Below are 17605 nucleotides of genomic sequence, written 5' to 3'. Positions count from 1 at the left end.
GGTTTCGGTCGAAAATAAATACAGGATGGGCCATAAGTGGTTTGATATAGATTATTAGACTTAAATCACAGATATCTCTGTTTCCTTTCCCGTTTCTATATTGCAAACAGATAATTATCGTCAATAGCATCTCTCTGTTTGCGGTGCATCGTTTGTACCTTTGCGACGCAGAAGTATTTGCACCGAATAAACTTTACTTTATTGTTCTCCACACTGAAAAGTTGATAAGAACCACCTAGTAGCTCGCCATACGTGGCCCGTCCTGTATTAGCTAGTAAGGACAGGTACAAAAAGTTACGTAGCTCGTAACTGGAACGAAGATGTCTAGAGACAAGAGAAGCACATAACTGGTAAACTATATACAATATATACGAACGAACGACCGTTTTTACTCTTCCTCTTGCCTATACGTGTGTACGTGTGTACTTTCTCCTTTCCTCCTTTTTGGCCAACGGGGAATCGTATTAATCGACACTTCGCCTGTCCCGTTCAAGTACTCCGTAAACGAAAATCGCAATCTTGACACTTACTTTCTGCACACAAACAGTTTTCCTTGATCTCGATCGAGTTAATCAACGCGCGAATTCGTTTGTCGTATCATCCAATGGAACTCAGCTGTTCGAACGATGTTCCCGGGGTTATTGGATGATTTTCTCTATGGCCATCGATTTCAGTCTTGACACCGGAGGATCTCGCGTCAAATGGACGGGCGTACCAAGGGCCGATTATCCATCACAGGGGGTGCGCGTTCGAATTTAAGGCTGGATATCGCGATTTCGCTATACTTTCGAATTAACGCTTTCCAGCGCAGATAAATTTATTTCACATGTACATTGAGATTAATTTAGCGAGAATCGACGAACTAAAAGTACTCAGAATGGAAATTAAGTGCTATCTAAGCTCAATATGCGTATAATTAGAATGATTAATGATGAAATCGATAGAATAGAAAATATATGATGCATAGATTCTCGCTATTCTCGTACTTCCACGTGAAAGAGAGTAATAAAGTTGGGAAAACAGAAGAATGAAAATCTAAATTAAACGCGGCACGCGTAACCGTAAAGGGATCCCTGGAATCCGTGCAGCTTTAATCGAATCACTCGAAATTGTTCAAGCACGTACACGGAAATAGACAACCCGATAGCACATGACATACAGGGTGGTCCAGCAGAAATTACTATCTTAGATATTCGTGGAGCATTCTGCGTTTTTGAGTAAACACAAGATTATTTATTGTACAAGTTATAAATTCTACTACCAAGGGAGAATTATATTCTGGTACTAGCAAAATAGTTATATTCCAAAATAACACAAAGTAAGTACACAATTAATTAATTAATTTGAAATAGTCTTAATATTTTTCCAACGAGAAACATCTTCTTTTCACTTAACCCTTTGATCCTACAATTCTTTTACGATTTTCTATAGATGGTTTACAGTCGAAGTCATTTTGCAAAATTGTCCACCCTGTATACGCACGTACATAGGCTAAATAAAATTATTTCGATGCTAGATAATTTTTATTCACTATGTGTATATATAGTATATCCATATTTACACATATTAATAAGGTTATAGACGAGTGTACACGTTTATTCGTACAAACAAACGAGATAGTTCTCAATACCAGTGACCACGTTCGATCGTCACACCAAATGTGCAATCAAATTAATTAACCATCAAAGTGTTACCGAATAAAACGGCGCGAACGCGCGGGCTGTGCTTTACTCGTACTCTTTCGTGGAACTTTGTTAAGAGAACCTCGCAACAAAAGGGATCAATCATTCAGTTTGTTCGATTTCGAGGCGAGAATTTCTTCTCGGCCAGTGACAGAAAGTGTCTCGCATGTACGCGTTGATCCTTTAGAAAAATTACGCACTGATAATCCTACGTTGATCGATTCGTGTCGAAAAATTGAAGTGTACAATATTTTGTACAAAATAGAAGTCGTGCAGAAATCGAATTTCAATTGCAGTGTGCTCAATTAATTTTCAGCCGAAGATATAATACAGTGGGTTATTAACATCCAGTCAGATGCATTACTCAATTACAGAGGATATGCATCAGGTCTTTGCATCGCTATGCAAGGATAACTGAGATTATTACTGCTGAATTCTACACTAGTTTTAAGATTATCTCTTCACTAATAGCATTGATTTTCAGGTTTTGCTTTGTACAATCAGTAACTAGTACTTTTATATAAAAATTAGATCGTTATTGCGCTAACAATCTCAATTATCTATAGTAATAAATGAGTTTACTGTGGTTTTTTGAAAATCTATTACTATCAGACAATTTTCAATTCGCTGAAATCTATTTGATAATATTTAATCCCTATGTACATTCGGAGCATGAAAATTGAAAATCATCCAGTTTTGGTCTTTACCTAGGTATATCTCGATATATTTAATACTTTTTACGAATGTGTGAACGTAATCCTATATAACGATTATTTATTTTAGTTCCGTGTTACGGAACGAAAAGTACCGATGAAAATAATTTCATCTTTATTTTTCTTTCGGAGCATTTCCTTTTGCAAAAAATTTGTGGAAATTTAAGCGGATTAGATTTATGATAAATCATATTTTATGAAATTTTTACTGTGTATCAGTGAGAATAAACATAAAGAGATATAAAATAAATATATGGATAAGTTCAAAGGATAAAATTATTCTACTAATAAATTATTGATAACTAATAAATTTTCTGCGAAGTAATAAATTAAAGCCCCTATGTTCGATTTTTTTGTTCAGTATTCCCTTGTAAGTTACAAGCTGAATGGTATAAAAGGCGATAAACTATTTGTGCCGTAAATATATTTTTCTGAAGTTATTACAGTGGCCATTTTTCGGATTTCAAGCTTTACTAAAGCCTGTTATATTTAAGAGCTTGCGCGTAGAAATAATATTTCACTGTCAATTTGCTGTACAATAAACCATAAATGGTGTCTTTCATTCTCTAAAATAAAAAAACGGGCAAAAATATTTGCATTCTCTTGCTAGAAATTGAAAACACTGCTAGAATTTGTTTAAAGTGTTTTTGAAACTTTATGCAATCGAAATTGTATATTATTATGCACACACCAATTTATGTATATTTTTGTATATTTTCATTTTGAAACTTTTCATAAATAACTAATAAACTACGATATACGGCATATAGAATGACGAGTAAATAGAGTTATGTCAATACGAAATATTCATATTTGATAATCAAGTAGATCCCTAGGAGAGATTATTCTCTGAGGTGTAAAAGCTAAATGAAGGTTTCCATTTCTGGCGATATACGAATCGCGGCGTAATATATTCCCTAGAAAGCACAAATTATAATCTTCCACCCCCCTTAGAAATTTGCGTACATTTTAAAGGATCCGCTTGCGAAACGTACGTTTCTACGCCAAACAAATGTAACGCGTGGGTTTAGTATCCTGTCGGCGTTATTAGCATACTAATGTCACATTTTACCCAGAGAAATTATCAAAGAATTTTAATGAATTTCGATCCCCTTTTAAAGTCGCCTTTTAGACCGTCATTGTTACATGATAACTAAAGAAAATTAAAAGACATCTATACACTTTTGTGAAATATATCTCAAACCTACATTAGTATTGCCGCATATTAAAGAATACTTGTATTTCAAGGTATTATCATAGAAAGTCATGATTAAAATGGAGGACCGGTGTGAAGAAATATAAATGTCACTGCAATTTATTCGAAGTTGTTCAATTTCATTAGCACCAGATCATGTAATTACGCGATTCTTATCGGCAGCAAAACATAGCGCAGCGAAAGATTCAAGAGAATGGATTAATTGCCCCAGTCAAAGAAATACTAAATTAGAAGGGAACGGAAATAACGTTCATTTCATTTCTTCTTTACGAACCTACCTACATTGCTCATCAGCTAATTATTGAATAACGAAAGTAATAATTAAAGCTTGGAGCTTCATCAAACGCTGATACAAGGTTTTTTTCCATCGAGGTGAAAAGATTTTAATTAAAAGATAAATACGAAAGTAGAGAGAGAGAGAGAGAGAAAAATTACAACTTTGACTACGCTCATAGAATTAACCTCGTAGAATATCAACCATTAATCTTCAATTAAAGCTCGTTATTTATTCTATTTATATTACTTTTTCTATATCGTTAATATTAAATATTATAGTATAGATATAATGTACTTACAATAACTCCTGAAGTTGAGGCAAGTTTATCGGTGCAACAGGCAATCGTTTAAGATTTAAAATGTTTGAAAATCCAACCAGCACTGTTTTACATTTGAACGATTATTTAAAAATGATTTCTTCGTGTTTCATTTTTGATATTGGCATGCCATCTGGTGATGATAACTATGAAGGAAAGTAGCCTACCAACTGCTATACTTATCCAGTGAAGTAAAATAGTACACCGTCTCTGCAACAGATGGATTACATAGTTAGTAATCAGAAATTAATATCATTTATGATTCACAGAAAACTGTAAACAGTTTATATTATTTTAATAGTTATGTGAAGTGTCGCTGATAATATCGAATATATTTCATGTCTAATTAAAATCATTTACGTTACTAAAAATATGGCGAAAACTGGGGCACTAAGCGACATCAACAAACTGTCAAACTTGGAAAAGGAACAAAAAGTAATTGATAAAGCGCCCTTTCGTCACCTAACAATTACTAATGCACAAATTTTAGATACAATAGAAGGCAGAGAAATATGTGAACGTTGTTATAAGTCACGAAAATTCTTCTGTTACTCGTGCTATTTACCAGTTATTAGTGAAAAGTATTTTCCAAAAATAAAGGTATCGATCATTTATTCAGTACACATTTAAGGTATATAATCATAGGATAAGCATTGAGGATAAACCACGTTTTATTTTCAGTTACCCATTAAGATCGATATTATCAAGCATGCACGTGAAATCGATGGAAAAAGTACAGCGATTCATGCAACTATACTTGCTCCAGCCGATGTGAGAATCTTTACATATCCGGATTTCCCAGAAATATTGAACAAGGAGGAGGTATAGTAGTAAAGATGTATTTAAAACTGCTTAATTTGTTCAAATTTCACTTTGGTCTAAATAATATCATCCCATAGACAGTTTTAATTTTTCCTAGTCAAACTGCTGTGACCGTGGATTCTTTATTCACAAAAGAGATTCAAGAAGGTAATAAAGTTGTTACAACTAGAATAAAGAATGTATTTCCCATAAAAAGAGCTATTTTTATCGATAGTACTTGGCATCAAACAAAATCTATTTATAAAGATCAAAGATTACGAGGTATGTATATAAATATATAAATTAATAATATACATCTGCACTTTATTATTAAGGAATCATATTTCCATTGTGTAATAGATTTGGAGGAAAAAGAAAATATAAAAATAAATGGATGATTGAAGATTTAAATAATTAAATGTGCGTATTGCTTTGATTTACAGATTTGCGATGTGTTATTTTGAAATCAAGGATATCACAATTTTGGCGTCATCAGAAAAAAAGTCCACGATGGTATTTAGCTACCATCGAAGCAATTCATCAGTTCTTAGTAGAATTGCACACATGCGCATTTGGCATAGTACAAGGATATGCTTCCACAAATGATATTGCGGAAGATTTTACTGACAATGTTATATATCAGCATATGAACAAGTTACCTGACACTGATCAAAGATACAGAGGTCAATACGATGATCTTTTATATTTTTTTAAATATATGTACGAAAAGATTCATACTATGTATGATCACGATAGGTTATGGGCATATAAAAGGCCATTAATTTAATACTGCGATGACCATGTATTTTATATAAAAAAGAGTATTAAATGTCTCATAGCTTTGTTAATAAAAATAACTCATAATATTACTTCGATAATCCTTACTTCTGTAATCTATATTTAATATAACAAATTATTTTTTTATAAGGCACTTTTCAACTTGTCTGTCTTATGAAGTAAAACTGATGACGAGTATTGTCAGTTTTTGTATACAATACTGATTATACGATTTCAATTTCATATCAATAATCAAACACTGTAAATTGTCTAGGTTGTAATATATTTAACATGTATAATACCTTTTTAACTATTAATGATATTGATTTCTTTCTCGAACAAACACGTTATTTATTCACCACGTACAGCAACCAATGAGTATATTATCGACAAAATCATCTTATTGCGAAAATAATGTTGCAAATTGAAAAAAATTCTAAAGTGGCATTTAACCCATTAAGGAAACGATATTTCTCGAACAGAGGTGGGTGACCTAATAGGTATTCCCAACAAGTCAAACATCGAATTATGTTATCTATTTCTGCGTTAGAGCCCAGTTGTAAATTTGAAAATACGAATACGCCTTACTTCAGAGCAGCGGCACATAATAATATTCGAAGCGGCAAGTAACCAGCCAGAAATATAGATGTGCTCATCGAGCTTGCGGTTTTCCTGAATTGTTTATTATGTTCGAAAATAAACAATGATCGTAGGGAGTATGTACGGAAAAGAGAACGTTCCCAAACACACGGGAGGCGGCACGCTCAGTCACTGGTAGTGACGTCACAGCATCCTCGCCTCTTACGTTCCGCGACCCGCGGTGCCCGTCACCCGTCTGCGATGAGTTTAGTTTTCAAAACAAGAGTCTGGTCGCCGCTCGTAGACCGCACTCGCGTCTAAACGAAAACCTGAGACAGAATTAAAGCCTGGTGACACGGCAGGGTGTACCGTAATCGTGTCTTGTGCGGTCTCGTCTCTTCCGGTTATTTTCTCTGTTCACGGTAAAAAGGTGACGAAAAAATATGGACACCCTTCGCGAGCAGGTGATGATCAATCAGTTCGTGCTGGCCGCAGGTTGTGCCAGGGAGCAAGCAAAACAGTTGCTGCAGGCAGCGCATTGGCAGTTCGAGGTAACGGAAATAATTTCCGCATCTTTTTCTTGGCGAACATTGGGAACTTCCATTGTATTTATGCCAATCGCGGCTCGATACTTTCTACGTAAACAAAGCAGTTGAAAATGGCCGACCGTACAGGCGGGTGTATTATCGTTGATCCGGCTTGCAAGTATTATTTATTCACGCGCGTTCGGTTGGGGAAATCAGTCGAATCCGATCGAACGATGTTCCGTTTCTGAATGTCATACTATATTATTGTTTATAAAGTTCGTTTAACGATCACATATTGACTCGTGTGTGGGATGAGTCAGTGAGCAGCGCATTTACTACCACACAGGATGAAGTCCATTCATAAAAATCATACGATGTTGCTAAGAGGTTTTGTTCGTTATTGTGATGAGTGGGATCGCTCGTATATACCTTCTTCAAGGTTATACATAGTCCTGGTCGATGCTTTCAGGTTAACACTTTGCTAGGGCTTCTGTTTGTTTTCATTTATGCGGCTGTGACTGTTTTTAGCCGTAAATCCACTTTTAGACTTGCCTTTTATTCACTAGCATCGTTGTAAAGAGACTGTTCATCGTATATAAAGTTCTCTCTGGCTTAAAATCGAGTCGTATATCTATATTATTGTCAGTTGGTTTCTTTAAACCCGCTCTATATAAACGTACTTGGCCATTAACAATGAGAACAATGCTGACATCGCGTGCAGCGATCGAGAACAATAATTATCTTTTAGGTACAACCTTTCCAGGCCTATCGATTTACGAGCCATCCGTTTGTGCTAAAAGCCTCCTTCGGTTTATGGAAATTAGATTACATTTAACCCATCCGACGTACATTGTATACTAGCGAGTTAATAACCTTTTATACGTAACATTCGCAACAGAAACACAGTTTACGTTTTAACGTGCAATTACTGAGAATCGATGCGTCACAGATCGTTAATCTTATAAATAAATTGATTTGAAACGAGGTGTATGCATGAATTATTATGTGCGTATAATGTAAACAATGTAAACGTAATGTAACAATAACAGTGTCCGTTAATATAATAGGTACGTAGATGTATGTAATAGTGACTCATACAATTCGCTAAATGATACGTAACTCCAACAGTGTACCTCTCTTATTTAACGTCAATTGTCTACTAGCATTCGTTTCATGTTCTTGTTATATCTACGAATTAACGTGACTTACGTTTTAAGGTTATTCCACGATTTGCGATAAACGAGAAATCTGATAAAAGAGGATATGCATGGCGGTAAATCCGTCGTCGTAAATTCCGCGAAATAGTGGGACTTGCGGTTTGTTTTGACGTTGGCTGTTTTGAAGCACGGCACACAGTTTTCGTGATACGGTTGTCAATATCTTGCTCTCAATATCCGAAAACGACCAGTTCACGTTTCTCGCACTTTTAGACGATCAATATACCACGCACGGTCAAGAACCTACGGTGGCCTTTCAGCAATTAGTATCTTATCCGTGCCGCGGCATTACCCGGCACTTCTTTCCTAAAAGCTTTTCGCGTTTCAGATGCATTTAAAGAAGAAATAGCACGGGTGAATAGCGTTGCCAAAGTTTAAGCGGCTAAAAAAGAGAGAAGAGAAGAAACAGTTTTATCGCGAAACTTTGGCAATTTACCTCGAGATACAAAGTTGATCGATACATAGTTGATCGATTGCGAGATCGAATCGATTATGCGACGCCATGTTTAAAAAGGTATTGCAACACGATATTAGAAGTTAAATTGTAATCGTCGTCACTTGGAACGCGAAGGTTTCATAAGAATCGCGAAGGATTGCTAATGTTTAATGTCATTCCGTTATTATTATCGTTACGTCACCTCGCAAGAATAACCGTCGCATCATTTAAAGTAAACACGCCCGGTCTGTTAAACGCCTATTCGGAATATTCCAAAATGAGTAAACATTTTTTTTTTTTTTTGTTGTTAATTAGAATGTAGATGATATTCGCCCGGGAAGTGACTTTCTGTGCCTTATTCTCATACGTCTGTAATGGCACAGGTAAAATCAATATACATACTGGAGTGTGGGTAGCTTTTTATTTGCTGCATGGTGTAGTATGAAGAAAGAGAGAGAGAGAGAGGGAAAGAAGACATTTTTTGTTCGAAGCACTCGAATACGGATGGTACGGCAAGAATACGGTCTACTGTTAATAGCTGAAGCTGCGTTATCTACGGAGAGTATACAGAGAAGAAATAAGGGGAGAGAATTCACTCCGTTCGTTGAATTCAGTCTGAAAACTTTCTCTGCTCGGCTGCTAATGCGTTTAACAACAGATTACGACACGGGTTCTAATGACTACTAGTAAGTCCGTGTAGGTTATACCAGTACCTTTCCAGACTGTCCCTCTTTTTCTCTCTTGCTCTTTCTCTTTCCCCCTCTCTCTTTCTTTCTCTTTCCGTTTCGTCTATGTTGATATAAATACACAATGGATGCGGTGCTTTCACGATTATTCAATATGTGGTATTGCAAATTACAGTGATCGACGAAGTGCAACTTTACTCATGTTAAATCGATCTGATACAGAATGTTTCTTATAGTACAATATTTTGTGCGTTGATTTCACAAGTATCAACAAAATGTGCTGATACTTCTTGCAGATACCACGTATACAGTGAACTCATCAAATCTTTTAGTTAATTTCTTACCGCATTCAGCTCAAGAACGATCCTTTTGGTGTGGAAGCAATATTGTTTGCTAGGGTTTAGGAAAAAAATTGCAACTGAATTGGATGGTCGGTTTTTCATTTCTACTTGGATATAAGGAAACAATAATTGCTCTAACTTTTCGTTAATTGGTTAATTACATATTTGAGGATACAGAGGGTCAATTTAGTTAAGTTAAAATAAATAGAGACTTTAAAAATACGAAAATAGGGCGTGTATTCAACTAACAGGTCACGTAGCGCTATAAAGGGTTAATTTCAATGTTCAGCGAGAGGCGCCATTAGGATATAATTGCATGTTGGTTGCGGACTGAAGGTAGCGATCGAGTAATAGAAATAAGACTATTGTTACCATTATCGCGGTACCAATCACCTAGCCATGCCATTTTATCGGCGGATCCTTTTCAGAGGTCGGCTTTCAGGCTAGAAGAGCGGCGAGATTACGACGATCCCATTGCGGTGACATCTGGCAAAGTCCGTCTGTTCTGTTTTTGTCGCCGTCAGTGTCTCTCATCGTTAACAAACCTGTATTATGTACTTCGTTTCTATTCCGCGAAGGTCAACGGGCTGGGCCGTTCCTTATTTTCATTTTCTTTGAATTTTATCAACCTTTTGCTTGAAGTTCAATTCAGAGAAAACGTTTTTGATTGTGACGCGCGATACGGCTATCATTTCCCATTAACGTGGCGAAGTTTGGCAAGTTCACTTTTGTATGAATATTTGTTTCAAGTTATAGATAAGTTGTACAGAAAAGATTATCATTAGGCAATTATAAGGGTTGCAACTTTTTGGAGCACACATCTCGTAGTCCTTAAAAAAAATTTAAGTTTAGTAACTTTAACAGAGCGCAACGATGTCTTCTCCTGATTTTCGTTCTTCCACGAACACATTTTATTCGTTTCATGTGGGCACTCATAAAATATGAAAACAATGCCAGTTATATCAGCGTAGCATGAAAAATAATCACCCACCTTCGGTGGCTGTCTGCCATTCTCTTTTATCCTGAAGAATATAAGATCGGAGTCAGGGAACTTTGTTTGTACGTCGTTCAGGAGTAACTTGCAAACGATCCTTCCGCGAAATCGGTCGTTCGCCCTAAGGAATGTGCTCTCAGTGTTTCGGAAATTATTTTCAACTGCTACAAATCTTATTACCAGCCACTCTACCTTGAGTGACCCAAAAAAGTATTTGTAAAATATGAGAAAAGAAGAACAAATTTGTTTAGTCTGATAGTCGACAATTAATGAACTAAAAGGAACTTCACATTCTACGTGTTAGTATACACTTTCTGTCCGTATCTCTAAAGATAGCGAAGCCTCTTCGTTTGGTTTCTTTCGTACTTTTCCCGCGACGTTCCGAACGTTCTGTAAAAATATTTTTCTAATATACGTGTAGGTCGGATGGAACGTTTTGAAGCGTAGGAGATCTATTTCAGGTTCTTTTCTTGTTACGTGATTTGAACATAACGTGGCCGAGATGTATCTCGTGGTACGAAATCGTTTCACGAGAGTCCCAACAGCACGTGTATTCACGTGACGCCTGAATACAAGCCTTTTACTTTGTCTCCCGATCGGTCCGCTTGATTTCGTGTACAATTCATAGGTATAACAATTGTATACATTATTATTTAAACATACACGTACAGATTCAATTATGCACATTTCTACATGAAACAGTTAGACTAGATATTTCTATGTTCACGCTACATTTAGCCAGCCATTGCACTGTGGTTTGATAAAGATAAATCAGTATTGAAAAATACTCCTTAACTACTAGTGGAAAGTAGTTAAAGTATAATAAATTAGCTTATATTCCTCTTAAGTGGTATTACATACTACAACGTAGATATTGCATTTCGTTTTTACGCGATAAAAATGAAATTGAAATTTATTTGTACAGCTGAGTTATGTCCCTGACTCATGTTTTTTTTTGTTTTAACTGAACGTCTTCTGGTATTTTTAAAAGCGACACGTGTAACTATGCGGTAATTAATATGCATCTGTAACGGGAGAATGAAGAGTAAATAATTTTGTTTTCCCTTTTCCTCGTACGTTGCGTTACGCGTGCATGTTTTCCATAGTAAAAAAGTGCGAGATTACTGTGACTTATTAAATGGAAAATATGTGTATACTTCGTAATGCATACTACATACATACATATGTTTCAATTAGCGTAACAAGCGTAACGATAAGAATCTTTCTGATTGTCTTAATACAAGTCAAGTCGGATGTATATGTCGTGCGTACTCGTGGAAAGCTTCCATACAACATAATCACGATCAGTTTATCGAGTAATCATACAATTTGGCTGTTTGTTATCTTTAACGAACTTTGTTGTACCGAACGAAGTTAGCACTAATCTACTCGCGCTAGGATTGTTAACATAGATAAGGCTCTTAATTAGTAACGATTTATCTGCACCACCTGTGCAATAAAACGTGTCAATTTGGATGGTACAGTGAACAAAAAACTGTGAGGTTTCAAGAATTACTGCTTAGTTTTATTAATTACTACTTACTTTGTTAATTATATTTTCACTTGCTCTGTTGACACTCTAATAGGGAAGCTTCCGCAGAATATCGTATACCAAAGCAAAATAAATATTGTAACGCATGTTTAAATTAAGTGTAAATTTTGCCGCTCACGGTTTATCATAAATAACAAGCAAGACTAGTGATTAGAATAATTTATTCAAAATTGAAAGTGAACATCTCGTATTATTCTTCGCAGTACCCTTCGTACGTACTTAGTTTTTTTCATTTAGCATGTTTGCTTTTATTATACCGCGTATGTTTACGTACATTTCGTATTTTTTATGAACCCAACTAAAAAAACGGAACGTAACTGAGTATTCGTTTCACCGTGCAAACATTGTAACGTCTACTTTAGATGTTTTGCATATGACGTACATATTCTGTGTCCTTACTTTTGTGTACATTCAAATTTTCCATAAACAGTCCAAGTCTAGTTATCCTTTTATTAATTTTATTATTGTTATTAACATCATTATCAATTTTACTGTTTTATCATTCTAATCTTACTAATTTCATATTATCTTACATATTATTATTTGCAAATATTCATTAGAATATCTTCACTTCTATCTTTAATTCAAAAGTTCCCCGTCCTTTTTTACTTCATTCACTAATTTCTATATTTCCGTTGTTTTGTTTCAGCATTTGCATAACATATTGTACTTCTAAATAAGTATATGAATAAATATTAGACACGCATGCGAGACCAGTGACATTGGAATAGAAAGGAACGATAGTTTTCGTGGAAAACTTAGTAAGATACGATCGAAAATAGTCGTGCACCGGGGAAAAAGGCGAGGTAGGCGCGTCACGGTTTTTCCTGGAAGAGTAACTTCCAGAGCTTCGCGAAAGCGAGAATTGTCGCGTGTACGCGAGAAACTGGCAAGAATTGTGTGAAAATTTCCGCGGCAATTGGTTCGACTACTAGGCCTCTGTGTGTATATCGCTTGTACAGAGAGCCACGATCTTGCGGTCTGTAAACTTTCACGCGATCGCCTTAAGCGCCGATAAAACTGGCGCGTTTGTAATGTTCGCAGTTTTGCAATTTTAGTCAGCTTTGAGCAGACAATACGTGTATTCGCCGCGGTGAAGACACGTTTGGGGAGTAAATAATATTATAAATAATATCGCGCTAATGTACCGCGAAAAAAATGCAAACTTAACGTTGCAAAAGATGAAGAGGAAAAAAAAGCGAGAAGACATTCCGCTTAACCCAATGATATTTGCTCGCGATGTAGACACTCGGCGGAGTAACATTTTTAAGTAGAATTTTCCATCGAGCGAGAGGGAAGCTGAACTCCAAACGTATTCTCAGCTCTAGTCGGAACGCGTATGTAAAACAAGCCCTGATGTGCAGCCGCGTTTGTAGTTGAACCGCGGATTCGCTTGCTGTACCAACAAAGCATGTATGTACCGAGACGCAGCTTGTGCCTATCCGCAGTTTAAATATTTCAACAGCACGTTAAGAATGGGGCACTAAAAAGCTTCTACGCGTATTAATATCCTCAGTTAGAGTTCAACACGCAACGGCTTAGCTGAAGTCACGTGGGATCGCTCATTGCTAGAAATTCATAAACTTCTTGCTCACCTTGTGAAACCAGACCGTGCAATATCTACATAATTTTGTTCTCGTATACTTTGGTTAATACGAAAAGGTAAATGCTGCATATTTGCATGTCTTTAATTATACATACGTGTACGTGTATAAGTATGTATAAGGTGTTGCCGATTTGGTTGCGTAACCGAGAAAGGGATAATGTTAAAAAAAACAAGTCGAAACGAAAGAGTAAAATTTTTTCGTTTGAGACTTCGTTTTCAAGAAAATCGAGGTGGAACATTCGTATAGGAAAAGTATGGTAATACTGTGAATATGAAGAAAGATGATTTTATTATGTGTTTATGTTATTAATAATGTCGAGAGGTAGTTTTAGAAAAATCAAATCGCTCGAGGAGACATTTATGATGAATGGCGAGCTACTTTTTATCTGCTGCCTGTATTTACACGCGATTATAGGAATTTTATAGGGACTTTTGTAGCAGCAATAAATCGGCATAAGGCGCTTTAGTAACGCTGCTTAAAGTGTGAATAAACTTTAATGATTTCCGTCAGGTGTACAAATTTTTGATACGTAACTCCCGACCAATCGGATGCATTGAAATTTCGATGAATTCGCACGGAAGTCCGTACGTGAAGAATCTTCGAGCGTAATGATACTCCATGGTATTTTGTTTCGATTCGTAACACGATCTTGCTGTTGAAGCACATCCATTATTATATTCAACTAAAGTGCCCATACATGATTGCACGTAGACATGATCATATAAAGAGCATAATTTTGTAGTTGTAACACAAAAGACCACGTTTCATATGCATTCGCGAACCTCAATTTTACTGTAGAAATTCAGGAATTCAATTGGTAGCATTACATTTTAGAAGTCTGTAGTTAACCCATTTTAAAATTGTTCAGTCCATGAAGAGAGGAACATTTGTTGTTTTATTTATTATGATATATGGAATATGCCGGGAAATATTTGAGTTCAAAATGCGTGCAGTAATTGGAAAAAAATATTTATACACTGTGAACTTTATGTTATGAGCTTTTGTCTGAAATTTCATATAAAAATTTTTGTTTTAATAACAATTATTTTTCTGAAATCTTATAACTATAAATGTTTCTCTAAATTGCAGTTGCTTAATAAAATTTCATTCAATGTAGCGTAATAAATAATAGCGTTATTGTGGAAACGATATTTTTAATTACACTCGAGTGTTCGCAGTATACGAATATCTTCTTCGGTTTCTGGGTTAAATTACGCATACCATGAATAACGTACGAATTTTTATGGTTTCAGTATTTCTTATTTTCGATGTAGTATATCTCCTCTACATTTATCGTGATTTTATGCACACGAATGTCTTTAGACGAACGAAAAGTTGATCTGAAATGGGTTATAAGCGATTACACATTTCGTCGACTGCACACGATAGGTATATTCCAAGCAGCGCAATGCCAGATATCGTTGTAATTGGTAACACGGTTTGTAAACAGACAGATAAATCATTCTCCGCGAAAAAAATTACTAAATGATTACGCAACTACGGCGTACTATAACAAAATAAACGTAAAAATCTGACATACTCAATGTCGCTGATCTAATCGCGGTTACTTTATGATTTTCAGACTGCCCTTAGTATTTTCTTCCAAGAAGCTGCGATACCTCCGTGCGCGCAAGGACCTGGTACACACTTTGGCCAAGTAAGTCGACTCGTTTCGCTTTTGACAAAGATTATCAGTAGTTTAACACTAGACCTACCGATGATTTGTACGAATCGGTATTTGGAAGGATTGGAGCACTTGCCATTTTTATTATAATTACTATTTTCCTAAAACGACCAATATATGGTTCAGTACAAATATTGTATGGGCAGATAAAGGAATGTTATCAAAGTAGTACATTAATGTAAAAAAATGATCCAGATAAAAGCTGGAAACTAAATTTTAGAAAATAGATAATTGTTAGATGACAAAACATAATACATGTCACTTTGGCTTCTCGATAGATCTAGTGTTAAATAAAGGCCAAAGGCTCGGCCCGCCTACCATCGACTACTCTATCTATGTACCGACATCTAATCGATACGAAACTATTTCCGCGTCAGAAACGTCGTGGCCGCCGTCGACGTCGGCCTCGGCTTCGTCTCCGTCTCTTGCACCCTTTCCACTAGGCTCTCTTTATTTGTGTCACGTGCAACCATCCGCGACGCATCACGCGAATGATTTTATTCATTAGGTTCGTTGCGCGAATCGCCACGACATCACGCGCCAGAAATGAAATTTTTTCGTTGCCTTTCGTCCGCGCTAAATCGTTTCGTCTCGATTTCGAAGCAAATCCACTGTTTTATTTTCGCTCCGTGGACAGAATTGCGAATATTTTCTCCATTCTTTTTTTTCCTTTTTTCTGCCTACTTTTGTGATACAATTTTATGATATTAAAAAGTTTTTAATTTTGACAAATGTTTCTGGATATTTAGATATCTGTCGTGTAAAATATTTTAAATGGAGATCGCAAATATTTTAGGTGTACACAGCAAGTTGCAGATATGAAATTTTTATGTATTCCAGTTCGTATCTTATGATAAACTATAACGTGGTTCTCAGACTTTGTAAATTATTAATTGATTTATACCGCTATTTTTAGAAGCGCCGTCTAATCAGTGATTTCATACATGGTTTATGCACGGCGGTACTTTACTACATTTTTGTGCATCGTCACGTAACATAAGGGAAGTGCGCAACATTCGACTCACTGATTAAGCTCAAACTTCGTGCATGCTGTATATGCATCCTGTATAACAAGAAGTTAAATTCGTGGTATATTATTAAAAATTTCGTAAAAACCAACCCGTTGAATGAAGAAACAAGTAATATTATTTTCTGTAATAGCATATTCTTGTTTTCATAGGAATTATACTTTAATAGTTCTTGTCATTTCTTCTTTTTCGTGAAAAAGTTATGATTTTACATGTAAATTGTTCCTTTCTAATCAGATATTAGAAATGAAATGATCTAGCTATTTGAGATATAGCTATTTGAGTCAATGCATCATTTGCATAAAACAAGGGATTGTGTACCTGCCATTCTCTTTGGTCTCAAAACAAAAATCTGTGTGCTGTACATTCGGCAAATAATTGCAACAATTAACTGTGCGTTTATATTTAAATCGCGTGTGCAATGTAAATTATCTGCATTATGTAAACTGATCGTCGAAAGGATCCGTTGATACGGTCTGACGAAAACAAGCCATGCTTTTGTGACATCAGAGCTAAGGTGGGAGAAAATCAATTCGTCGCGTGCCTGACCTTCACAGTATTAAACTCCGCTCCCCTCGAAGCGGTTCAGAATTTTGCATGTTATGCTCAAGTACCTCTCCGTTCTCACGATTTTCCCTGGAATTTATGTTAGAACATTAACGCGAAGAATGTAGAACCTGGAAGGTACTGACTTTCTCGTCCTCTTTTCAATGATTTATTTCGTGGTGGACGTATCCTTAATCTTTTCAGTAGTTAACTCATTTTCATGTGTGCATACTTGAATGTTCTTGGATTTCTTTTAAAGTCTCAATAGTTCCTTGAAATTTACGATAACAATTTATTTGTTTCAGAAAACTTGTTCGTTGCGTTAATTAAATATCGTTTTCATGTATTATCAATTGGAACGACTATAGCGTTTTATGCAAATCGTCCGGAAAAATGGTCGTAACTCGAGCGTGTATGATGAAATCATAACGCTTACAAAATATAAGTAGCTCTTTATCGAGGCAAGTAAAAAGCACGACACGCATGGCTCGTATGACTACCATAATACGAAGCTATACGGACACCAGTGTAGCGTTATCGAGTATCAAGCAAACGTCAGTTAGTCCGAGGTACACATCAGCACAAGATGTCGCATACAAATTTATGGAGACCATTTTATCAATTCT

General features: G+C 35.8%; 2 protein-coding genes across 3 annotated transcripts in view; both read left to right on the top strand.

The window, feature by feature from the left end:
- The first annotated feature begins 4444 nt into the window (after window positions 1-4444).
- Window positions 4445-5893, top strand: LOC143424284 (tRNA-uridine aminocarboxypropyltransferase 1). The gene is made up of 4 exons (XM_076896254.1): window positions 4445-4804; window positions 4886-5026; window positions 5104-5287; window positions 5449-5893. The coding sequence occupies exons 1-4, from the start codon at window positions 4577-4579 to the stop codon at window positions 5790-5792; spliced, it is 897 nt and encodes a 298-aa protein (XP_076752369.1). The 5' UTR covers window positions 4445-4576; the 3' UTR covers window positions 5793-5893.
- Window positions 5894-6597: 704 nt separating this feature from the next.
- The window catches only part of LOC143424579 (UBA-like domain-containing protein 2), a 24143-nt gene continuing 13135 nt past the window's right edge, over window positions 6598-17605 (top strand). The window contains exons 1-2 of one of the 2 annotated variants that reach the window (XM_076896729.1): window positions 6605-6912; window positions 15304-15378. In XM_076896729.1, the coding sequence (XP_076752844.1) occupies window positions 6805-6912; window positions 15304-15378 (183 nt within the window). In that variant the 5' untranslated portion in view covers window positions 6605-6804. Of the gene's footprint in view, window positions 6913-15303; window positions 15379-17605 lie in introns of both variants that reach the window. The other variant, XM_076896730.1, reaches the window with a different exon arrangement.

Source organism: Xylocopa sonorina, chromosome 6, assembly GCF_050948175.1.
Source record: "Xylocopa sonorina isolate GNS202 chromosome 6, iyXylSono1_principal, whole genome shotgun sequence".
NCBI lineage: Eukaryota > Metazoa > Arthropoda > Insecta > Hymenoptera > Apidae > Xylocopa > Xylocopa sonorina.
Note: the sequence above shows the minus strand (reverse complement) of the source record. Positions and strands in the feature narration are given on the sequence as shown.

Excerpts from the sequence above, each read along its gene's own strand:
- LOC143424284 (XM_076896254.1), top strand. The coding sequence starts at position 4,577 with ATGGCGAAAACTGGGGCACTAAGCGACATCAACAAACTGTCAAACTTG. Across the intron at positions 5,027-5,103 it reads AAATATTGAACAAGGAGGAG|ACAGTTTTAATTTTTCCTAG; the intron begins GTATAGTAGTAA and ends ATCATCCCATAG. Across the intron at positions 5,288-5,448 it reads TAAAGATCAAAGATTACGAG|ATTTGCGATGTGTTATTTTG; the intron begins GTATGTATATAA and ends TTTGATTTACAG.